This window comes from Colletotrichum spaethianum (genome assembly GCF_022836535.1).
Source record: "Colletotrichum spaethianum MAFF 239500 DNA, contig15, whole genome shotgun sequence".
Classification (NCBI taxonomy): Eukaryota; Fungi; Ascomycota; class Sordariomycetes; order Glomerellales; family Glomerellaceae; genus Colletotrichum; species Colletotrichum spaethianum.
In genome coordinates, this window is record NW_026054785.1 from 19,055 (window position 1) to 43,665 (window position 24,611).

Consider the following 24,611-nt stretch of genomic DNA (forward strand, 5'->3'; position numbering starts at 1 on the left):
CACAGATAGTTATAGGATCGTTCAAAGTGGGGTTGTCACCGCGTGTATCTGATCACTGCGTAAAATTCCATTTGACAGTTGTTTACTTACTGGCAACCCGCGTTATCCCGTCGTGAGGGGCTAGATGCAAGTAATACCAAAAGTGCCCCTCTTGGGCAGCGAGATGCGTCCCAGCTATGCAGCTGACATTCTGCATCCAAATCGTGATCGATGAGCTTAGTATTATGATCCACATCAGCAATCAACAGAGAGATACCCTTGAGAAGTTCAAGGAGCATGGTGAGAGCATCCTTGATCCGGCTGGCTGTCGAGAAACGATATATCGGGCCTAGGGTTAAAAATCCCCAACCCATGGGGACCCAGATGGTTGAGGCGGGTCAATGGGCCAACCCATGAAATTGGTGTTTGGGTATTTGGGGAATTGGGTAATTTATTATTTGGGTATGGGTATGAAAAATCCCCGTACCCATACAAGAAGATAAACATGGGTTTATACTGTAGGTTAGAATATTTACGTGTAGAAGAGGAAACTAGCGGTTTTTTTATTAAATGGAAACCCCTAGTACCCATACCCATCAAACAGGAATCCCCATTTGGGTATAACCCAAAACCCATAACCCATATCGGCCCCAAACAAATCCCTATGGGTCGAATGGGTTAGGACCCAAATGGGTACCCATGGGGAATTCCAACCCTAAACGGGCCAAGGTGGTGATCACAGTTCTCGGACACCAATGTTGCCACTAAAAGTAGGACAAAGCTCCAAGTCTAGCAATCAGAAGGGTCTTGAGAGAGTAAAAGTTAAGTTCGACTGGTTCAGAATGCAAGCCTCGAACCTACTTTCCATTACCAACGGCCGAATCAGAGAGCTTGAGGGATTGCGCAATACCGCGGAGAAGACGTCACGAGACGTATTAGTTCCCGCTCGTTATCATAAACACAAGCTCTGATTCACCATAGATTACTGAAGTCCACGACCTCACTTTTCAACAGGCTAGCATTTTGCAAGCCTTGTAGGCAGGAGAAGATGCGGCTGAGACTGTCCAGAATGGCAGAGTCATTCTGGGCCTCACAGTTGTCACCATTGTCTCCGTCAGTTCACGCGGGATGGACGTTGTTTATTGCCCTTTTTAGTACCTTGGACAAGCTTTCTCTGCCATTCATGTCTAGCGTTTTCGGCATGGAAAACTCAGATATTGAAGAATACCAAATGTCTCTCCGCGATCAAGCTAATTATATCTGTAAGACACGCGCACACACGCACACAAACATCGGCTGGTGGAGCCCATGTTTTGCTCATTAATATCTAATCGGTTCAATTAAGTTCCGATATCACCTAACCTGATTCTCGTTTCCGTTTTTTTTAGCCTTTTGGAAAGCTCCTTGGACCCTGCTGTGGTCTGTTTACAAACGTGAACATTAGGGCCTATTGATTCTGGATTCATGTGTGGAGTATCACACCCTTTCTGCTGATTAACGAAATTTCGGCAAAGGTAGACACAAAGGTCGATAGGGTTAAGGAAGAGGTAAGGAGACAATGCCGGAGCGAAAAGAATTGTTCCACGACCGGAGACTATTAGAACACAGAAGAACATACCAAAGAAGAGGAAGGTCAGAGAGTAGGGAATGTCCAAGTGTCTGAAATGATGGGCCAGTATAGTAGTTCCTTTGAGAACAACGCAAAGTTTGGAAGGACGCGCACATCAGGAGGAAGCAGACCGTCGAGGGTTAAGTTACATGGTATGAGAAATGAGGGCGAGCTTTGTTTTCCTACTTTGCTTGGTTTTTCTCATCTCGACGACTATTACTCTATTCCGTAACCACTGTATATTATTTCATGTATCTTGAATTAAATTCCAATTGGGTAGCACAGAAAACGAAGGGAGGATTCATTCCGCATAACTCGATACCGTTGTCGGGAATACACTTAAGGAATGTCTGAAAGCAAATGCCCTTGACGTACTATATACATTTTACGCTCTATCATGTTCAAATGTGCGAACGAGGTTGAGGATATGAGCACCACTGACTAGTGACTCATCTGTGCGAATACAAGTAACATTATCAGAACCCTAGTAGTTATTGTTGGTGCGAATTAATATATCTTGACAGCTTAGTTGTAATTCCCGTTTACTTTAAACTACACGTGTATGATCGTCGCAGTGGTCTGATTGCAAAGTTGTTTAGCTTACCCCGCTCACCTTAGCGCAGCGCAGTTCATGGTTACAGTAAGCAACGCAGCAACAGCCTCTCCACCACCTATCGTAACCCTTGGCAAGCCAACCCCGCATTCCGAGACCCTGCAATGGACTGCACGCTTCACATGGCATTTGCAACCTCATTGTGGAGCAACCAGGGGGTCTCGACTTTGGCGAATCCTGACTGATTGTGGTTGAGAGTAACACGAGTCTCGGTAGACCGTCCGAATGTACCATTTGCCTGGAGAGCAAAAACCGCGAAGTAAAATTGATATATACCGTAGATAGCATCCTCAGGATTGGAGGATATGGCGTTTTGGACGAGCTGCTCCATTAATGCTAAGCGTACTGGTCTTTTGGTACTCGCCTAGGTCCCGGACACCTCATATTTTGGACTAGCCAACATCACGGTTAAATTGAGCGGGGCCAACACAATTCTCTGCACATCATCAGCCTCTGTCGATGTCCACTTCCTTCGGAGATGACTGACCCGGGAAGTGAGTAATGGCGGCATCAGCCTGAATTGAAGGCACCGTGAATGCGAACATACGAGGTATGCGTAAACCAAAACAAGTGAGGATTCGTTGACCGACTCGACCACCCTGAGTAGTGATCCGTCCATTACTCGACCAATAACTAGCGTGGCGAGGAATGGTTCAGATCGGTACACCGCAAATGTCCTTCCATTTGCGCCCAGGTCAGATGTTGTCACTTATGGTGTGTCTCTGAGCGGCTCTACAGGGATTCCCATGAATTTTCTGGCCGGGCCATGTGTACAAAGTTTGATGAGGGCCCCAGGTATATGTAGCGCCTATATTGGTTTGTATGTGAAGGGCATCAAAGTCAGAGTTGGCAACAGCTTAAAAGACTCTGATGACTACTACATGTCGATTTGCGGGCAGCAAGCCCAGAAGCCGATGAATGTCACACTCTCAGGGCTAAAGTGCGCAAGAAATGGCTCTGGTCGTGTTAGCTACCTTGAAGTCACCAATGGGACTGCGGATTCCACACCGCGTAAAAAGTTCAAACTCCGACCAAATCTTTCGGTCGGGTTCACAGGAGGGGTTGCTCGAGAGAACTCTGAAGCTCCCGATTCGTGCGGATCGACCATCGCAGGAAATCGTAGCCATTTCCCGCCACCCGAGGAGTGGCTTCGGACCTGGACTGGATCATTCAGGCGGGCGCAGAGACCTATCAGAAAGCTACGGTAGTGCCAGTATAACCCCAACCGAGGTTCTTTCTTGCACTGCTTTCCTATAAATTGAAGGTTAGGATCAGTGGACTGCCATTACAAGTTGTGTCCCTAGGCTATCCTTCATTCTTTGACCTTAGCCAACTTATCAAGGGGCCCGCTGAGATGCCCTCTCTCATAACTTTGCTTGCCTTCTTGGCACAGAGCACCTCAATTATTGCCGCCGGCTCTTGTGAACCATCACCGTATGGCTTCTTTGTCAACAATACTATCTACCAGCCAGTTAGGGACGAGAGTCTCACCTATCCTCGTTACACCGAGCTGGAAGATGGTACTATTCTTGCAACAGCTTCGTTCTCAGGCCACACTCCGGCTTTCTTTCCAGTGTTTGAGAGCAAGGATGGCGGTGCAAAATGGGAACGGGTTTCCAACGTGACGGACACCCAGAACGGCTGGGGTTTCCCCGCGCAGCCTGCGCTCGCTGAGTTGACTGAGACTTTGGGGGGCTACGATGCAGGTACTATCCTGGCTTCGGGCAACAGTTGGAGCGAAAACGGCACGCGCATCGACCTCTACGCAAGTACGGACCGAGCAAGGTCTTGGGAGTTTGTCAGCCACGTGGCTGAGGGTGGACGCCCCAACACAACAAACGGCGCCACGCCCGTCTGGGAACCATATCTATTGTAAGCACGCTTGGTGTCCCCTCTCTGATCTTCGATACCTATCGTGCCATGGAAACCTAACTCAAGCTCATCAGGGTCTATAACCACTCTCTAGTTTGCTATTACTCAGACCAGCGGGATCCCGATCACGGTCAGAAGCTTGCTCACCAAGTCTCAACGGATTTGAGAACATGGGGTCCGGTTGTGGACGACGTAGCCTATGACGAGTATCTCGCTCGCCCCGGCATGACTGTGATTGCTTGGATCCCTCCCATCAAGAAGTGGATTCTTGTTCATGAATTTCCTGTGGGAAATTCCAGTTCGCACGGAGTCAATTACCCAGTGTACTACCGACTTGCCGATAGTCCCCTGGACTTCCGGCTCTCCGAAGGCTTACCTATCGTGGTCAAGAACCAGACTGCGCCAAACGCTAGCCCTTATGTAGTTTGGAGCCCGATTGGGGGTCCTAATGGGACCATCGTCGTTTCGGACGCGGATCGGAGCCAAGTCTATACAAATCAGTTTGGGGGCGATATCAACGAGTGGGAAGAACACGCAACACCGGCTGGCGCAACGTACAGCAGAGCTATCCAGATCCTTCGTCAATATCCAGACCACCTCGTGATCTATGGAGGCGAGACTTATGATAACCTAGGTGCTCATTTGCTGACGCCTTTCACGGCGACAGTTGTTAATCTTAGAAGTATACTAGCGGATTAAGGAGCAGAAAACAAACCATGGTATACCTAGCAATAATAAGGCTTGTGTACTCTGGTACAAGTGGTTCTTTGAAGTTTGGATTTGCAACGGCAGATCTCACACAACTCCAGATCCCAGAGGGTGCTTAGATGATGAATTGTTTCCCATTTGAAGTAGAGAATATTTTCGGTTTAGCAACAAAATAACCGACTTCTTCCAATTTTTGCCATATGCTTCGCAGCTGCAGAACATCAAATCAGACCAACTAAATCTTTTGACATTTTTTCAATACTGTTGATTCATTTTCGGAACGAAACAATCACTTTGGAGAAAACGATGCAAGTGTTCTTGGGCCTATCACTCAAGGGAATAGTTTTCATAAGATGGCTAAATTCAGCTAGCGCACATCAACGGAGTGACTTGTATTTCCATTTACAATGTCACATTCACAATGTTACCAGCAGGACTTGAATAGCTGTCGGGCATTGAGATGTCACAAGCTGATGATTGGTCGTTAGTCAGGCCAAGCGCACAAGATGAAGTAGGAAGTAGGGGTCAGGTCAAGCATCTCAGGCGAAGTTTGGATGTTATATGTGTTTTATCACTAGCTTTAACCATAAGGCTAGTTTTATGGACAGAAAGCCCAGCAAGACTCTGTGTTGGGCTTGGAATTACTCATGGACACCCAGACGGGCTTATACCTTTTGGACCCATAAGAAAGTATGGACAGTCCATGACTAGATGGGCAAGTAATAAGTATTAGGTATCCAAAATGGGGACAGTCCATGGGTAGTATGGGTTAACTCGCAGAAGCCAGAAATAATTTTAGATCCAGTCTATATCAATTCATGATACCTAGAGGTGTCTAGCTAAAGAGGCACTACGTATAAATGAATCATGTTGTAATTAGTATTGCTATGTTTATAAAAACCACAGTAGAAAGCACAGACCAATGCTGAGACTGGGTCCACTTTATTCTTACCCCTTCTTGTCGCCCTTTAGCTTTTGTTTTAACTACCAAAGATCCCATGCGAATGCTGAGAACTACCCATGGGTTCTTTGGGTAGCCCATGGCCTTGAGTAAGTCGGCATGGGATCTTTGGTAATTTGAAATTATATAAGCAATTCATATTACCCAGTTCATCATGAGGGCTCATTTCTACTTTGCATCTTAAGGCTTTCAAAGACATGTCTGACATTGTGATAATTTCATGACATTCAAGAAAGAGAACTCATCTGCAAGGTCTTTGGCTGAAAGTAGAGACTTTAACCAATTCTCTCATGTATCAATAAGGAAATTCATTGGTTTGAAAAGCAAGGAATCATGAAGGCAGATTTGCAGCAATGAACTGATTCTGTCTTCATTCACGATGTTGGAGAGTGAGTACTTGTTTGGGGGTTTGAAATATGGCTATACGTAGTCCTGGTAATTGAAAGAGCCATCAAAAAGCTACCAGCCACCTTGGATGTTCTTCATTCTCATCCAGACCTCATTAACTTGAAACCAGCAACATCGGTATTGGCCTGAACGATGCGAGAACTCTTGAGCGGCTGTTTTGAAAGCACATCTTTTTGGTTTTTATTTCAAATTTTTTTTTTCTTTTTTCCATTTTACAGTCCTGAATCTTCAGCCGACGCAAGACGCAGAACACATGGTTCTTGGCGCAAGAGTCCAATGCCGACAGTCTGCTGCAGCAACACTGCAGCAGTGGCTCATAATTGAAAACGGGATACCTAACTGAAGATTTGAGAGCCTAGCGTTTGAAACCTGGCCCACTTTCGCGGTACACCAAGCCTAAATAAGACTCTTCTCCAAATACTTCGCAGAAATAAGAGAACTTTGTTTCCGTCGTTTTACTTTCGCAATACCATTCCAAGAACCAATGCGGGGTATCAAGGCTGCAGGCCGCGCAACTCAGCCCACAGCAAAGGCAGACAAGCTGCTTTGACGTAGTTTCAGCTCTCTCGTCACAGAACTCAGCCGCAAATTCCGGTTGGACGTTCGAGTTCGTATGCAAAGTATCGGAGCAAGCCGCAGAAAAGAATCGACATTGGAAACATCCTAAGTCTCCCGTGTTTCCCGGTTCGTTCGGTCGGCGGTTGGGCGGCAATGTTCCCCGCTTAGGTCTCCACTTCAGGCCGGGCGGAGGCCTGCCCTATCGGGCTCGGGCCGCTCGCCCCGCCCGGCCCGACAGCCTCTTGAGACACCGTCCATTCTTTTCATCACCATAAAGACTCTGGACTTGGACAGTTCTTTGAACTGTGCGACAAACTATACGATCCTTCGGCGGGCGGTCATTCAATGCATTCGTTCGTCCATATAACCACTGACTGCCCAATGCTGTCAGTGCCCAGGATCGGTCTGGTTACTGTGCGCAAGATGGGATGCTGGAGATCAAACACCGAGAAGTTGGCCTGTAAATAATTGAAAAAGTGATCATTTAAGCTATTCCTGTATGAGATACGGATGCGCTTTCCAATGATTAGTGATAGAAGCTGCATGCTGAAAGGCCGGGGAACATACCACCGTCATCATCGTCTGCTTGGATCTCGCATCCTCACACCGCATCTTTGGCTAGAAACGGCAGATATGTCAACGTGAGGAGAGCATCCAAAAGCCTCAGGAAGCCCCAGGAGCTTAGACTTCAACCCCGCGCGCCTCGCAAGTGCCCCGCAACTTTCATCACAACCTTGTATCTCTTGTTCTGATCAGGCACTTGAGGAATCCGAGACATCGTGTCTGCATCGATCAATTCCGCTTATCGTCGGTTGTTTGAATCATCCACGAATAGTAATTTTATGTGAAGTTTAAGGTCGCAGACTCGATGTTCCTCTTGCAAGGAGAATGCAGGATGAGAGAGAAAGCCAATGGATTTGGAGAATCAATGCAAGAATGAGGGGTCCTGAAAGCTAATTTGCAACCATTTTCTTTCTATATGTGCATCATGGGGAAAGTAAAGCAAGACGCCACAAGCCCGCGCTGCCACGTGGGTGCAAAGTCTGCTTTTCGTCGGTAGCATCGTTGACACACACTTGCTTGTCATAGACCTGGGACATTGCCGACCTTTACAGTCTAGCTCGGTTGTCACTTCAAACCGGGGCACTTCCCCAGCTTCTTCCGATGTTGCCGCCGCCGAGACATCCCTGCATCATATCTACCTTTGTAGCTGCAGCCTTGAGTTTGTTGGGACTGTATCTCAGCCTCACGACAACTCCTTGCATACGCCGGGAACATCATCTCGAGATCCGATCCCAACATACAACCCCTCATTGCCCTTTGTACAAGGTCTTCAATCAAGGTTTCATCATAAACTTAACTCATGTGGTTCTGTAGCGGTCTAGGTCGTGCTGGAGTGCCCCTCACGGACATTGGGCACGAAATCTCGTGAGTCTTTGACTTCGTCTAGCGTCAAGTCTGCTTCAGCATCTGAGGCTGGTCTATTCACATGTGAAGAGGATTATCGAGTACAATGGTCTCATTGGCTTTGCTACTTGACACTCAGGCCAATAGTTCGTCCGTGTTGAGAAATAGGTACGACAATGAGAACATCACAGACGTCTTTTGAAGCACAATGTACGACCTTGAGAAGTCTCAGAGTCGGTGTATTGTTAATCTGACGAATGTATCTTGTTGCTCTACGGCTGACCTTGCAAAACCTTCGCACCGATAGCGAAGACGCATAACATTCCAAAGCTGTTTGAGTTGAGGTTTACGTATTCATGATTCACCTTGCAACGCCGAACTTAGAAGAGCAACTAGGGAAAGTGTGCTCTATTAGCAGGGCCGAACAAAGGTATAAATCCCCATGCAATTTCCTCATACCGAAAGATAGAAGTCAGGAAGCACCAGGTTCTCTGTCAAAGACCAACAGTTCTCACCTCTTACAACAAATCACATCATCTTTTCAACTTATTACAACATACTCTATCTAACTTTCAAAATCAAAATGGGCGACATCCGCAGCTCCGAGAGAGACAGCAATGTCATCGCCCTCGTCGAGGCAATCCTTGGTCACAAGATTGAGAGCCAGCCTGGCTCTTCTTCTCAAAGCACTATGGATGACTACGAGGATCTCGTCGACATGAACAAGGACCACGACTTCAGTAAGGAGGGTCCTCGTCCCGATTCACCTCCCAAGAACCCCTGTGTTGGTGCCGTCAATCCGTACGCCCTTGCCGAGGCTCTCATTGGCCGCAAGATTGACCGTCACTCCATGGCGGCCTCTCAAATTCTCCAGAACGTCTTGCAGACCGACTACGATGAGCTCTTTGACATGCGTCACCACTCTGTTCTCTTCGCCGGCATGAGGCTGAACGAGAAGGAGAGGAAGGCTGAGATGTACGACGAGAAGGACATGAAGATCCTCAATGAGCGGGATCTCATGACTCCTGACTTCTCGGGTGTCCGTAGGCTCGATGACCTCGAGAAAGTCGGCCTCAAGGACCTCAAGGAGGCCAGGGTCAAGGTTGCCCGCATGCAAAACGGCAAGCTTCGTCTGGTTCTCCACGCCCACGAACTTGGCAAGACCGTCTCCAACCGAGAGGTCACCATGTCCATCAACGAGCTCGTCACCCCCTTCAGAATGCAGAAGGGCCGCTGGCAGCCACCCAACGCTTCTTGGCGCGACATGTATGACTACTTTTTCCAGAGCGTCAACAAGCGCCTGATTTCCGACATCACCATGTTCCGCATCGGTGACCGCCGCGAGACTAATCGCCAGTTCGACGACCCCACTCAGGGCTGCACCAGCAACAGCTGGTTTGTCTCTGCTCTATTCTCCGTATTCTGGTCCGATCCCTGCGCCATCAACCGTGCCACTCGGGTTCACACCCACGGTAACGAGAAGAAGCGCTTCTTGTCCGTTAAATTCCACGACAAGGGCGGGAAGCAGAACAACAAGACTGAGACTGTCGATGTCAACTACGAGATTCCGATCAACAACTCAGACAATGAGCCTCTCTACTGCCGCTCCAGCGACGGCGCCGACATCTGGCCCGCGCTTTATGAGAAGGCTTTTGCCAAGTGGATCACTGGCTCGAACTCTGAGCAGCCCGACATCACCCAGACCCACTGCGGTGACCCCATCAAGGCTATGGCCCAGATCAACGGCCGCACCCCTCACTACTACATGTGCGACAACCACTCAGCCCACACCCTCTTGGGTTTGGTCCGCGCCAACAGCGTCAACAACAAGACTATTAACCCCATGACTGCTTACACATACGCTACCGGCCGCGAGTACCACGGCGCCAACATCGTTGCCAACCACGCTTACTCCGTTCTGGGCTACTGCGTCATCGGGGATAAGCAGTACATCGTCCTCCGCAACCCATGGGGTGTTACCGAGCCTCAGGGTCTTACGAGCTACACTGGTCTTCTCGGCCGCCTCGAGCCCGAGATCTGGAATCCCGCTACCCTCCTGGACCACGGCGGTCTCTTTGCCCTTGAGGCCGAGTCATTCAAGAGGTCCTTCTCCTGCATCGGTGTCGCCAAGTAAATGTTGCGAAATAAGTGACTGGTCACTTATTTCGCAATGGGGATTCCTGGGGATTGTTAAGGCAACTTTGATGTGGGAGTATGGGCTTGTTTATTCGTCTCTCTGCTTTTCTATGCTCTGTCGCAGGCTCGGTTTTCGTAGTCTGACAAAAGTTGCGTCGTGCCGCTGCTCTTCCTACCTGCTGCTACTGGGGTTAAGTCCGGACAGCTGGCAGCGTAACGGGGAAAAAGAGGGAAAAAGCAGTGGGCAGATTGAAAAGTTTGTGTACTTCGCAATAGGGAAAATACGATCTTAGTTGCTATCGAACTGAATTTGTCCCATTTCCAGTCAAGTGATGCTTGAAGGGGACGTGCCGCACGCCTAATTATTCGCGCTCATTATTCGACGTAGATATGAGCGGCACATAATGACATCTAACTGAAGCTGTGTCTATACAGTATTCAGCATTATTCATATGGTTTTATAGAATCAAGTACGGACGTAGTCGTGCAAAGACGCCAAAACTGTTTGCTTCGTTGCCGACATGGTACAATTCAATATCTGTCAAAGATGACAAGAATGCTGAGTTGGTGGTGCTTGGTTCAGATCTGTAGCCCTTGTCACAGTAGTGTAGACTAATGTTGGTCATTAACTGCATTTCAGACCGTGATTGTTCAACCTCAGTCAATCCCGATCACCGTCCAATCATGCTCGTTGTGACTTGGAAAGTCTTCAGATCTATTGACAAAACACACCCCAATCAATCTGCATCCTAAGAATGCGACTCCCTGGTCGGTAGCAAAATGGGAGACGGGAGCAAAGCCCTGAACATCCTCACTTGCTGTCGCCGTAGAACCAAAAAAACCCGAGTCATTGGCCGAACCAAGTAAGGAGCCGCGCGCCGTACGAAAGCAGACAACCGAATCGACTGCCACTACGCCCGGTGGTAAAATAATAAACCGATCGTAGCCACTAGGTATCTCTAATTTGAAATAAATGCCAAGCAAGGCCTGGCGAACGGTTCATTTTTTCCTGGTCCCAGTGGCCATCTGTCGGCTTTAGGTAAACACATATCTTTCTATGGTGCATAACAAAGTTTTGCATTGATACACCTTTCGTCGACGCCTATCATAAATAAGACGATCCTGTTGGATGGCGGCGGTCGACGTCGAAGTATCAGGTTCAACACTGGTTTATTCGAGTCAATATCGGTTATCACACGTAACGGAACCGGTTATGAGCAATTAAAACAATAATCGTACTTTATGCTAGAATGAAGTCTTTATTTTTGCCTTATGATCATTCTTCTTGAAAGATGACTTATGTCGTCAGATGTCTGATAATGAAACTTTCGCAAACAGGCATCTGAGTGTTATTGGATTCGTCGATGATCTGTGCAACGCGCTACGTTTATTTTATCATGCATCCTATGGCTCTACAAAATACCAAATGCCCCTTGTCAACTTTGTGATCAATAAATGCTCGAGTCTCCATTAGTCCTCAAGTTGTCTGCCAAGATACCAGTAGCCTCCTTCTGTATCTCATCGATCGCGGACCAGTCTTCCCACTTGAAACCCGGCGGAATGTCAGAATACATTACACCGGCCCGTATGGCGTATTCTTAAATCAATCTCTACCCAATACATTAAAACTCGAAGTTTATGCAAAAGAAAATGTGTCAATAAACAGCTGGTGATTTGGAGATCGATCTGCTTCCTCGCATATTATTCATATTTCCTTGAGGCTGGCTTAGCCAATAGACATAGCTGGTAAAGATAAAGATTCGGAATTGAAATCAGCAATAAGGCATCAGTAGTCAGGACACCAGCTACAAGTCAAAACTAGTACAACGAAACTGCATATTTGCGGAACAGAACTTATGAGTTGAAGTGGATAAAATTCGAGGATATAATCAAGTTCAAATATGTATGGTAATAATTTTCAGATGAGATCCTCTATTGATGCGCTCAAAGACACTTTCATCGCCTGCTTCATGCAAATCAACAATTACGACCACCCGCAACGCCCTCATGGTCAAATCATTATCCTTGGAAACATGTCAGTAGGAACATAGGTTGTTGGCGACTTTGCAAACATTCCAAGCGAGTTGACTTTTTGGGCCCACACAAGAGCATCGACCGGGTGTACTATTGCTCTATTGTATTAAACAATTTGTAATGATTGCCGATTTTCGCCTTGTGAGAGACTGCTGTAGGATGAGTCTATATATGAAGCGCGTAGTAATATAATCTTATGCGTGATACCAACAAGAGCTAGCAAGGTAGTTCGAGTAGTGGTTCAATAGACACTCATAGTAGGTCATGATTCCTGCAACAGCAATAAGGACAACCCATTCAGCAGTTACGGAGGGTACCTATTAATAGCTCTGGGTCACTTCAAAGCGTATCGTTAAAATTCACATGTCTCACCACCCCACTGTAGCTGTTGATTGTGTTATCCTAATTGCTCTTACAAAACGTTTGACTAAGTACTGTAATTAGCAAAGTGCTAGTGGTTGACAGCCGTGCGGATCAGATATGTTAGGCATCATCCTTGATTGAACCTAGCACTAACAAGAAAATTGTAAAAACCCGATTCACGAATGCCCGCCTTTCAATTTCTCTTTTGTACAGCCCTCAAACGCCCCAATTTAGCTTGGTGAAAACTAAGTCCGGATCACATTAGTCCCGGACCTTGCGCAGCCTCCGGAGATTCTCCTGGCCACAGTCAGGAAAAGACTATTGTCACCCAGCAACTTCGCTCATTTTGATGGAAACTTTAAGCCAGTCTTTTCTTCTAACTAATACCGTGATTGCGAAAAATGACTTAATAGGCTGAGGAGATGAATGTGGAGGTCGTCCTTGAAGCGATGGTGTGTCTTCCTGCGTACTGTCAAAATCGCCGTTCAGAGAGACCGTAACACAGTGAAGGGGCTCTGTGAGTCCTTTAATTCATTTGCTTATCATCTTTGAATCAAATTGGGCCTTACAAATGCGAATTATCCTGATTACTATAGCAAGATCGTCAGTATTAGATAGGAGGTACACACAGGTAGGACCGGTTAATCAGATAGACAATGAACATTAGTCTATCATTGTCGGATTTCAGACATTCGACATTAGGAGGGCAACTAAAAGTGTTTATCTTTGCTATCTCATGTCAGAGATACGGTTGTTTCGTACGCCAGGATCACACCCTTTCCAAAAGGTGTGCCGCTATTTCTGTTCTGGTCGCTCCGATGTTCTAGAAGTGTTCTAGTTATATTTCTTGGTAGACATTCCTGCGGTCAGCCGCTTAACCTTCATCCTTGCTCTTGGTTTTTTGCAGGGGGGGGTAAAATATTGATTACAAACGCAATAGTCTAGGGTATCTCCCGTGAACCTATTTGAGCCACATGGACGTTCATACTGCCAGTTCCAGGAAAGCTTTTTTGTTTCGTTCCTTCGTCTAGAGTGAGTGTGGTTATCGCGGTATCACGGGCCGACTTCGTGTTGCATCCCCTTGCCAAGGGTATATACATCCACCTTTTCACTTTGTATCTACACTTCCTATAGTAAACCACACATACCCAATAACTGCTCCCATACTGCTGTGATCGCCACAGTAGTGAAATTGGGGGGATTCTCATATGACTTTACCTTCCAAGTCACAACCACTTCCTTTGGGGCTGGGTAACCTGTCCTCTTTTGCTATAAACCAGGGAAACGCTGGACCCGGTGCCAGAGAAATAAAGGAGGAAGTTTTGTCTCCTTGTCGTTGTGTTAGCAGCTATGGCCACTTTTCAAGACGCCCTTTGGGCACTGTTAGTATTGCACGGACCATTGACAATATCTCACCCCGCAGATTCATCAATCAAAATCGGATGGAAATATCAAAGCTTCAGTGGTGCTGTCCAATGTCTACCTACTCTTACCTGGAATGCTCGAACAGACTTTTAACCTTTGTTGTTTCATCCGATCAAAGCTTACTTTCTCCGCCAGCCCCATTTGACGTCCGCGTGTGACCGTGTCATAAAGCACGTGATTGGACCGAACCGTCCGGTCATTCCGTTCTTCCGCCGCTCGAATTGAAAAACTGTAGACTAACCACAGCTCCTCGTAGCTTCAACTCTTCAGCCTTACTCGCTTTGGTGTGGGCAGATTTCTACATCACCTTATCAGATTCCTTGGCTCTTAATCAAATTGCCGTCGTCTCTTTGTGAAGAGCAACAATGGACAACACTGGTAACCATACATGGTTCGATGTAATTGCTGAGTTGAGGCTTAGAAGCAGCGTCACGGCAAGCGGAACCCTTCTTCCCAATTCATTCACAGCAAAAGGGTGGCTGGCTTGCATTGTGCTGTCTCTACTGAACAACCTTCTCGACAGACTACTACGGTATCACCAGAAGGATCCCATTCGTCGAGCACAAGATGCGAGGCGTCAGAGTCGATTGGGAGTATGGGAAGAAAGGCAGCACAGTGGCCTAGAAAAGCTCCACGAAGTTCTTTCGGACATGGAGATTTCAGAGGTGGATTTAAATACGGTGGATATGCATGAGTGGCTTGATTACGCCTTCTATCGATCATGAGAATGAACCCGGGAAACCCCTCAACCGCTGCTGGTCCTAAGAACACGGAAACTTGCAATCATTTTGAATGCTGTGGGCCCGTGAGTCGCACATTGATTTCCTATTAAGTCGCAATTCACTGACAGTGGAAGCTAGAAGGAGACAATCGCAGCCATGTTCTTGACAATGGTGTTTGGTTCACGTCGACTGATGTTCTAGATTGAACTAATCATTCTGGATGTCAGCTTGCAATGCCAGGTGTTACTAGGGCAGCGGTAACTATGTAGTCATAAATATTGTATTATAGAAGACTGAAAATGCCATGTTGGTATAGCAAAATGACCTGTCGCTTTTCAATCAAGAATGGGCTAGCTCGACGGCGAAGGTAGACCTTAGACTGCACTGTAGACGTAACACAGTCACTGGTTGTCCACTCATGTGGATGCCTTGTATCTCCATACTTTACTATGTGCTTTGTTCCTGGCTTTTGAATTGGGGCCAAGTAGTACATGCATTGAAAATAAAGCGCTTCTGTTTATGAGTGCCATACCGATAGAGCCAATGAAACCTATTTTACATTTTAGATAATGTAACACTTGAAAATACACAAAAATGTCGTGATATAGTAGTACTTTACGTCTTTTTTTGCCAAGAAACAGAGAATAGTCCAACGAGCCAAATACTCCTAGAACATGGGTCTACGTCTATATTTTAGCGTATTAGATGCCCATTCAAAATTTACCTATTGTTGGAATAACAGCACTAGCTGGTTGTACGATACGCACGACTCAGGGACACACATCATGGCAGAGGGCACAGACTGGATATTCGGCTCTCGGTTATCCATTGAGGGGATCAAAAGTATATTCATGCCGAACTGACTCAGGAACGTGCGAGATCATATATCTTGTGTACGAAAGCCAAGTCTTGTAGTTAGGAAGATAATCACGGAAAATATATCTTTGGTTCACCCTAACTTTTAACCCGAGTACGATCGTACAAACGGGTTCTCTCAGGAAGAGAGAATCCATTCAACACCTATCTTTGTTCTTAGATTCTAGATAACATTGTACCGAAACACTGAGGACTAGATCACCAAGACCAGCTGAGCCAATTGCTACGTATTGGCAAATAAGGGTGCCACAACGTTGAGGTCAGAACTGTGGGTGATGAACATTTTGTCATGTAGACATAAATTGACTTACAAACTTGAGAAATTAGAGCCCGTCTGCCTAAAACCTGCGGGTGTAAAATAGCTTATCAAGGCGCCCAAAGCGAAAAGGACAAAGAAGATCTGGATCTGCACTTTATTTCCGTACACAAAGACGATTTCTTGTTTCTTAGTGGGGTTATCAATAGGGGTCTGAACCTTGAGTAAGCAGTATGAAGCAACTCTACAAATAAGACTTGGAAAATTTAAGGCTGCCTTTATAACAGTATGGAAATTCAGTCAAATTCTCGTACGAGTACTGTGTGAAGCATAAAGGGTCGAGTGACTGTGTCTCTATCTGACTTTGTCTACAAGTTGATTAACAGTTACGATTCGGTCTGTCCCTAGGTATTATAAAAGAACTTTGGACTACGTGAAATGCAGTATTATAGGAAAATTTATAACATTTAATATGATTTTAAGTAGCCAAGTTGACAATAATTGTATTAATAGCTTTGGAACAGCTTTGGAACAGCATTGGGGCTAACCCGCTGCCTTAAGAAAATCGACCATATGCAGCTTCATATGTCTAGCCGCGGACGTAATCTGGAATTACCGATTTTTTCGAATACTTTGGCTGAGAGGTTAATCCTGTTCGGCGTTTTCGATCCTCATCTGTTGAATACAGATGGGTACTGGAAGCGTGCGGGGTGATCAAGACTATAGTGAGCGGAGCGCTTCGGTGGGCAACCACAACCTGCCCCGATAGCTACGCAAGATGCCTTCAGCCAGTCGCGAATCAGCTGTCTTGATCGGTTCAAACCTGATCTGATCATGCATAGCCGCGACGCGATGGATGAAATAGAGACTCCCAGGTTTGTTGTGTAGGTATGGTTAGGGTGTTGGTCATCACGAAAGCCAGAAAGGATGTTCCCTTGGTTCTCCCTTTGGTACAGAAAGCCGGTTGAGTGCATGTTGAGTGTGTGTTGATTGTCTGTGTCTGATCTTAGTTTTCCAGGCTAGAGAGGTTTCTATACCCCTGATCGAACTATGCTTGGCTAGGTAACAAAAGAAAGCAATGCAAAGACCACCCCAATGGGAGCAGGAAACCCTGTCCCGTTCCAACACCCCCTTGGCTTTTGCTTTCTTGTCTTGTTCTATCAGTGGCACTGATCAAAATTCAATATACTCAAACCAAGCAATACTCTGCGTGCATAGTTGAGATTATAGCCTTCATCAAGGCTTTTGACTTCTGTGAACCTAAGATGGGCATTAGAGGTAATCTTGACATGTTGAATTATTTACCACTTAGGAATTTTGGCGGAAAAACCTGGTTGAAACTTTCTCATGTATGTAGTGTCGTCCCGTTCCCGCAACCCACAATCTAGATACTGCTGATGCAGACGCGCCAGCTTCTCTCTGTCGAGCTCAACTCCCAACCCAGGTTCAGTTGGAACGTGCAAGCCACCGTTGGCCCACTTCAAAGCTCCATCAATGACAACATCCTCGTCGCGAGGCTTCCATGGCCAGTGGGTATCACAAGCGTAGTCCAAATTGGGTGTTGCAGAGGCCAGGTGAGTCATGGCGGCAAGTGAAATGCCCAAATGACTGTTGGAGTGCATCGAAAGCCGCATACCCCAGGTCGCGCAGATGGTGGCTAGTGTTTGAGACTTGCGCAAGCCACCCCAAAAGTGGTGGTCGGATAGAACCACTTGAACAGCGTTCTGCAAGATTGAGGTAGGGAGGTGAGAGAAGGCGACTACAGCCATGTTCGTCGCTAACGGCATTGACGCATCCTTAGCCACCGCTGCCATACCTTCGATCTCTGGGGCTGGATCCTCTAGATATTCGACTATCCCTTCCAATTCCTTGGCTACCCATTTGGAGGTCTCAATCGTCCAAGCGGCATTAGGATCCAGTCTCAGTGGTACACCTGGGAAAGCTGCATGCAATGCTTTGATAGCTGCGACCTCCTGTGCTGGCGGGTAGACGCCGCCCTTAAGTTTGATGGCCTTGAATCCAAATTCGCCAATGATCTTCTGTGCTTGCTTCACAATTCCGGCAGGATCTAAGGCGGCGCCGTACTCGTCATCTGGCTCTCCAGGGTGACCAGCCCACTTATAGAATAGATATGCCGAATATTGGACGTTATCCCTGACGCGGCCACCGAGGAGATCGCTCACGGGGACGCCCGCTAGCTTGCCTTGGATGTCGAGGCACGCAACCTCAAATGGGGAAAAAACCTTGTCAGTTACCGAGGCCGTAGTCACCATGCCAGACATGCCGTCGCCGCCAGTACTGGTGTCACCTTCCAAACATTCAACACAGACTTGGTAGATGGAATTTGTGTTGTAGACTGAAAGACCCTTGATGCGATCGGCGGCGAGTTGTAGTCGGCTGAGGTGGGTTGAGTCGCCGTACGATTCGCCTAATCCGTATTCATCGTCCGTAATAACCTCAATGATGCTGCGAAGTGCAAACGGTTCGTGTACGCCAACACTATTCAGCAATGGCATGTCGTGGAATGCCACTGGCGTGATGACGATGTCCCGGATTACCCCCCGTTGAGACATGGCTTCTGATTCGAGGTGAGGGTTTGCCTTTACCGTGAGTCTAGTTCTTTTCGAACTCTAAAAAGGATTCAAGAGAAATTATGGTTTTTTTTATCGTCTGAGAAGGAGGACCAAGAAAATAAGGAGGAAGTTGAGATTGTTTCCAGTGCATGCGTTCCGTGGTCCAGTAGTGGTAATTATATCTGTGTGGACAATAATCCGTCACACTTACGGGATTACGAGTGGATTTAGCCTTTTCCGCCGCCTTTTGTTAGAGGTTGACAAGGATCGGTAGACCTCTGATATCCGGCCAAATGGGGGACCTGCAGGCGGAAAAAGTGCATCCTTCTTGTTCAAGGCCTGAGGTTGGAGAAACCTCTGTGGAGAAACAGCATCGACTTTCCAATGCCAACACTCTCGTCGGCCTCTCGTCGTTATGCAGCGTCATCAAGGAAGGGATAAATAGATGGACTCTCAACAACGTCATTATCTGGTCTGGGCAGTGACGAATACCGCGAAAACAGGTCAACCATTGAAGAAAGTAGAAAATATTACATAAGCATGACTGCGAGCATACCTTGCGAGCCATCTAGATCACTGGGTACCGGTAAAATGTGCTAGCTAGTGTATGACAGTTAACAGTATCGGACCAAGATAGATGAATTGATGTTCCAGAATTCCGTCCAGCGTCTTTTTTGCATTTAAACAAGCTATCACTTCAACCCAATTGTCCATTGGAGAGACCAATTCTGATCTCACCCGATGGCATTTGGAATAGGATCATCAGTGCCGAATTTAAATTACAGGGTGCAAATAGATCAGTATAACCCTAGTCAACAAAGCCTATGCGGCAATTGGCATCACTAACATTCATGAAGAAGTAGACACACTACTTGGCATGAATCGTGCATTACATATTTACTATGATCAGGGAGATCGCAAAGCCTTAAGCTTGCCGAAAGCCCAGGCGCAGAGAGTTTTTGAGTGCTGATAATGGTCGATGGTGACCTATGCATCCACAAACTTCTCGTTGGGCACCTTCATAGTCTCCAACACCGTTGACGCGTTGCGAGGCTCCAAACTCTTCTTGACAGGGTTTGCTGCAGAGAAGACCTCCTCCAACTCCTCAAGCGTACGGTGATTGGTTTCCGGAAAGAAGAAATAGATGAAGATAGCCTCCAGAATATCCCTAGTAGCTGATGTTAGCATGCGTGTCTCGTGCCATTCCTTGCCATGGAATAGCAATTGACCACTCACCAGAAGACAAAGACCAAATAAAAGTAGTAACCAATCTTCTCGAACGCGGGACCGGAGCTGTACGCAAGAACCAGGGAAATTGCCGACGAAGCAAAGTTACCGACGGCAGTACCTTTGGCACGAGTGGAGGTACTGAGGGTTTCCGCAATGTACATGCTCTGCTGAGCGGTCCAACCCAGAGAGAAGACGACACCAAAGAGGAAGACGAAGGCGATCGTGGTATTTGCGGCGTTGGTATTGCTGGGGTCATCAACGGCCATCTTAGACGTTCCGGTCATGACAGCGAATGTCATGGAGCAGAATAGAATGCTATAGATCAGGAGAGGTCGTCGGCCCACGCGATCGGTAAGGCGAGCACCGATAACGCTGCCGAGGAGACCGAGAATGCTATTGACAGCGTTGAGGGCCAGGACCTTCTTCTCGTCGGTGATACCGGCAGTGTTCATCATGGTGACGAGGTAGTAACTCGATAAGGAGTTACCTGAAGCCTAGAGACAATCTAATCAATATCCGCTGCATTGAACAACTCAAGCGATTTGCGAAGCTCATACCTGTCCCATGATAGCCATACCCAAAACACAAATTAGTCTTCTACGGGCAGAGTGGGTATTCCACAATTCTCGGTAATCCCACCATGTCTTGTCGCTGGCCTCACTGGATATTTGGGCCAACATCTCTTTCATCTGCAGTTGCACAATAGGGTGATTCGGGTCTGTTTCTCCGTGCAGAGCCGTCAAGATCTTAGCTGCCTCCTCGTGCCTGTCATTGGCGACAAGCCATCGCGGCTGTTCGACATTGTGAGCAGGTTTCAATGTATGAAAACAGCTGGGAGCTTACACTCTCGGGTAGGAAGAACACAAAGATGACAACAATTCCGGAAGTGAACTATTGCATGTCAGATGTAACACAAAAAATATGGTTCTACTGGGAAATCTCACCAGTTGGCACCAAACAGGAACCCTCCACCCCCCATCACCGGGAATAAACGATGCGCCATATGCTACCCATCCCGCAATAAAGGCACCAACTGGCCTGTATTGCATTAGTTCTGAAGTAAAGCGTCTTCGATGAGCAGTATAGAGGGGAAAGTGAACATAGGAGTTATCGGAGAAACGTTCTGCGGGAACAAGATGGAAAATTATACTCACCACATGCAGTTGTAGAGCCCAGTCAGTGTTCCTCTCCACTGTTCATTTGTCAAATCCAATCCTCTCGAGTATTCATATACAGGGTATTTCTACGTACCTTGGGGTGAGCCAACTCACTCACGTATGTGGGCGCGGAAACACAGCAGAAGGAGACACCGAAACCAAGAAGAAATCGGCCTCCAAGAAACTGCGGAACAGCGTTGCTTGTAGCCCTATTGTCTGTGTCAGTTGTGTGTCGTCAAGATGGGTGACCTAAATCGTTCTTACTGAATGCATGTGCCCACCTAAGCTATGGTCAGTCTAGCTCGCGATGCCTCACAGAATACGCAGACTCACAATGATCAAGACTGCACCGGTGAACATTCCCCAACGGCGACCGAGAAGGTCATTGACGGGTCCAGTGAAAGCGATGGCGCAAACTGATCCAACATTGTACCTGTTATTATTTTTCGGTCAGACACTTTTCCGCGATTGAGTTCATCTTTGTAGTTATCATAATTACATCATGAACACGATACCGGTCGATGAACCCGAAGTCTTCCTATCCATTTATTAGCCATCAATTCCAAGTACGCAGCACCTTGTCAATGAGCGGTACCTACATGTCGAATGTCCGCTGATACGACTCCATTCCATTCAGAGAGCCCATGAGGGATCCGTCCTGAGGTTTTTTCGTCAGTCTTTCCATTCAATCATTAAGTCTGGAGGAAAAAAACTGACGTAGCCGTTCAGCGCTCCGCAGCAGTACGCAACAAAGAGCACTCCGTATAGGTGGAACATAGACTTGGTCCAGGGCGAGTATTTGCCGCCCTCGACCTCGTTAGCAATTTCATGGGCAGCAACAGCCGCTATCACGGTGGGAGACACGTCTTCTACGGCATCGCTGCTGGCGAGGTCTCGCTTCTCGTCATCGAGTGTGTAGGTTTGATTTGTAGGCTCGGTCATATTAGCAAATAAGGGTCGCAACGTCTTGGATTGTTACCCGAGAGATTGAGTGATGTGGATGGGCTAGAATCTGGGGAAACTAAGCGATCAACTCTTCCCTAGATCAACGCAAACGTGCGTCCCCTTTTATAAGCCCCAATTCATGCATTTCAATGGCCCGCTTGCTTGCCTCGAGGTCTGTCCCTCGGTTGCAACTAGACCATGCCACTTTAACCCCAACGCGGCGGTACCAGACGCGTGTGGTCTGCCCTCCTCCGATGTGCATATCCACATCCATGGGTTCACTCTACTTAGTGTATCCGTAGTAAAAGCGACAGTCGAGCCATCCCCGCATTTTCTTTACCCCAAAAAGACAGGCATGGTCTTACCCCAGACCGCACCATCCCCAGGCCGATCACTTGATAAGTGGCGTTTCGCTGACAGTGGGTCTAGGAAATCAGGCTCCTACTTGGCACCTTGGACGCAACGTTTCGCGGTGAGAAATTGAACCGGATCGCCGAGGCGCGTTGTGATTGGAGGGGATAACTGAGGAACGACAGGAGCCGTTCTGATCCATGACCGCTTGGAGGTGCTACGCAGACTAGGGTGGCTGGTCGGCTCCGGGTTCCCCGGATAGCGTTGGATGAAAAAAAAAAAACAGGACATTTCTGTCAGCAGATCTGAGGAAAGGAGGGGGCCAAAATGCCTACCAGGCTAGCCTGAAAACAAGTAGATTTGACCCAGAGAAGAGATGCCTTGGACGGGGAGCTTTGAGCACTTGCTGCCCAAGTTCGATGTCTCTCAGATTTCCCCAAAAAAGAACAAGACACCATCAAAAGAAGCATGGATCGCAACAACCCAGTTTGTCGGGTTTGATTGTCTGAATCTCAAGTAGTTCTAGACCCAGGAGGAAACTTCCGCTAGCTGAAGCGTTCTCGTCTGCCACGAGAGAGCCGATCGTCAGGCGCTGGTTACAAGCGTCATCTATGTAAGAGTTGTGAATCTGTTCCTCTCCTATCCATCTCAGGCCTGAAAGGTCTGATCATGGGTTCGAAGGATTTGACAACCTCTTAGTGTTCAGCCTTAACGCAATCAAACATGCGGTACGGTCACTCTCTTCTCAATTATCTCCAAATCCAAGGTTCACATTCTCGGGCCAAATTCCCGAGTTGGTGGTGCCCCTTGCTCGTTTCGTTAATGACATAGATACCAAGCCAGTGGCACATGCTTCTGCAGGTCGTTTCTTCTGATTATTGAACCACAAGAGGGCCTTATGACGGCATCAATTTTGACCTCTTCTGCCAACATGGCAATCTTTGACAGGGCAGCATGGTAGGCTGCCCTGTCTCCGGCCGTTCTCAGTCGGACCACCACCCCACGCCGTCTTCCCACAGTTACCCACCCTAACGTTATATTAAAAGCGGGCGTTGTGAGCCTCTCCTCATTCTAACCAGTATGGGGTTTTTCATCGGTCTTGATCAGGTTTCTATGGGTCTTCCCATGTTGGACCACCATAGGCAGCGGTATTGTATGACCGAGGTCTGCCCACTTCCAAGTATTTAGCGCGCCTGGATTAGTTGATAAAGAAACCGTTTACAGTTGACTTGATGACAAGTCGCCACATACAATCTGTCTAGACGTATGATTGCGACCAAATTATCCGTGCTGTACGTCAAACTACCCGATAACGAGATAAACAACTGTGTGCCTAGGGTATAACCTAAAGGGCCGCAGGCTATGTAATTCTTAAGATAGCTAGTCCTTTCTTTCATTTGAAAGAGAATGCAAAGACTCAAATGATAGACGTCTCTCGGCTCATTTTGGCCTGGGATATTGGCATGGAGCAACGTCCCCGTCAAGGGCAAAGGGTTACATTGGATCTTGACTAAAACTACAAGCCAAACGCACGTATGCGTCAATACAACATCCGTCGCCTGTTTCCCATATTGGACGACTAAACCGAGGTTTCAAAAGCTACATGGCTTTTGCATTTCAACTGTTTTCTTTTCCTTTATCTAACTTCATTTTAGTGTTCCGAACAGGGCACTGGGTGTTTCGTAACTATTCACAACCAAGCTGGTAGGAAGGAGAGTTCAAAATTAGCTCAATGATGTAGTCGATTGAACGAAGAGCTTCTCCACTGTGGCAGAAGCCATTGATTGCATCAACACTTTTGATCATTGGCAATTGGAGATGACGAAGAAAATCGTTTCTGCCTCAGCCTCCCAGTCCACATTTGCACAAGAACGAAACACCGACAGCTTAGGAACAGATCTTGGAGAGTTTTTATTGGTGAATGTTGACAACGACTTGGTGCTCTGTGATTTTTATACGCGATATCTATCCTTACATTGAGGGTGAAACACTTCTAGAGCTCAACCGAGCCGCTCCGGACACTCTGGCTTAAACGTCCCCGATGCATCGTATACTAAAAAACAGTAGGACACATGATTCATCAGCGACACCAATCAGAGTATAGAAGGAACTGAAGGTTCATATCGCGCCAGCGCATTATTCGCGTTGTTTTCCATACGAAGGCTGTAGGCCACCGAGAACAGATCACGAGAGTTATCCGTCTCACATGTCTTGAGACTACTGACTATTGAACGCCTCGCCTCGCTTTCCTGATCGGATTGCGTAGCCCGGATCTTCGTTGCCAAGGTATTGATTTATATTGTTCTATGAAGGGTTACGATGATTATAGCGAATTGTTGGATGAGAAATCTGACAGTCCAAGGCATACTGGCGCGCATAAGAAAGTTCGTGGGAGTGTCACGGCGGGTATGACAGCGCCGAGATAGAA

The 24,611-nt window shown here is 47.2% G+C and overlaps 4 protein-coding genes across 4 annotated transcripts; 2 read left to right on the top strand and 2 right to left on the bottom strand.

Moving 5' to 3' along the window:
- Positions 1-3,555: 3,555 nt before the first annotated feature.
- On the top strand, positions 3,556-4,772 carry ColSpa_06273 (uncharacterized protein; the record flags this gene model as incomplete). The annotated part of the gene is made up of 2 exons (XM_049272485.1): positions 3,556-4,073; positions 4,148-4,772. The coding sequence occupies 2 exons, from the start codon at positions 3,556-3,558 to the stop codon at positions 4,770-4,772; spliced, it is 1,143 nt and encodes a 380-aa protein (XP_049128442.1).
- A 3,926-nt stretch (positions 4,773-8,698) lies between these two features.
- ColSpa_06274 (thiol-specific monooxygenase) lies at positions 8,699-10,249 on the top strand (the record flags this gene model as incomplete). The annotated part of the gene is made up of 1 exon (XM_049272486.1): positions 8,699-10,249. The coding sequence occupies one exon, from the start codon at positions 8,699-8,701 to the stop codon at positions 10,247-10,249; it is 1,551 nt and encodes a 516-aa protein (XP_049128443.1).
- Positions 10,250-17,228: 6,979 nt separating this feature from the next.
- On the bottom strand, positions 17,229-18,500 carry ColSpa_06275 (putative gluconokinase; the record flags this gene model as incomplete). The annotated part of the gene is made up of 1 exon (XM_049272487.1): positions 17,229-18,500. The coding sequence occupies one exon, from the start codon at positions 18,498-18,500 to the stop codon at positions 17,229-17,231; it is 1,272 nt and encodes a 423-aa protein (XP_049128444.1).
- A 987-nt stretch (positions 18,501-19,487) lies between these two features.
- Positions 19,488-21,829, bottom strand: ColSpa_06276 (lactose permease; the record flags this gene model as incomplete). Its single annotated transcript, XM_049272488.1, has 9 exons — positions 19,488-19,668; positions 19,737-20,224; positions 20,288-20,521; positions 20,574-20,621; positions 20,675-20,768; positions 21,006-21,103; positions 21,221-21,320; positions 21,487-21,545; positions 21,605-21,829. The coding sequence occupies 9 exons, from the start codon at positions 21,827-21,829 to the stop codon at positions 19,488-19,490; spliced, it is 1,527 nt and encodes a 508-aa protein (XP_049128445.1).
- Positions 21,830-24,611: the final 2,782 nt, after the last annotated feature.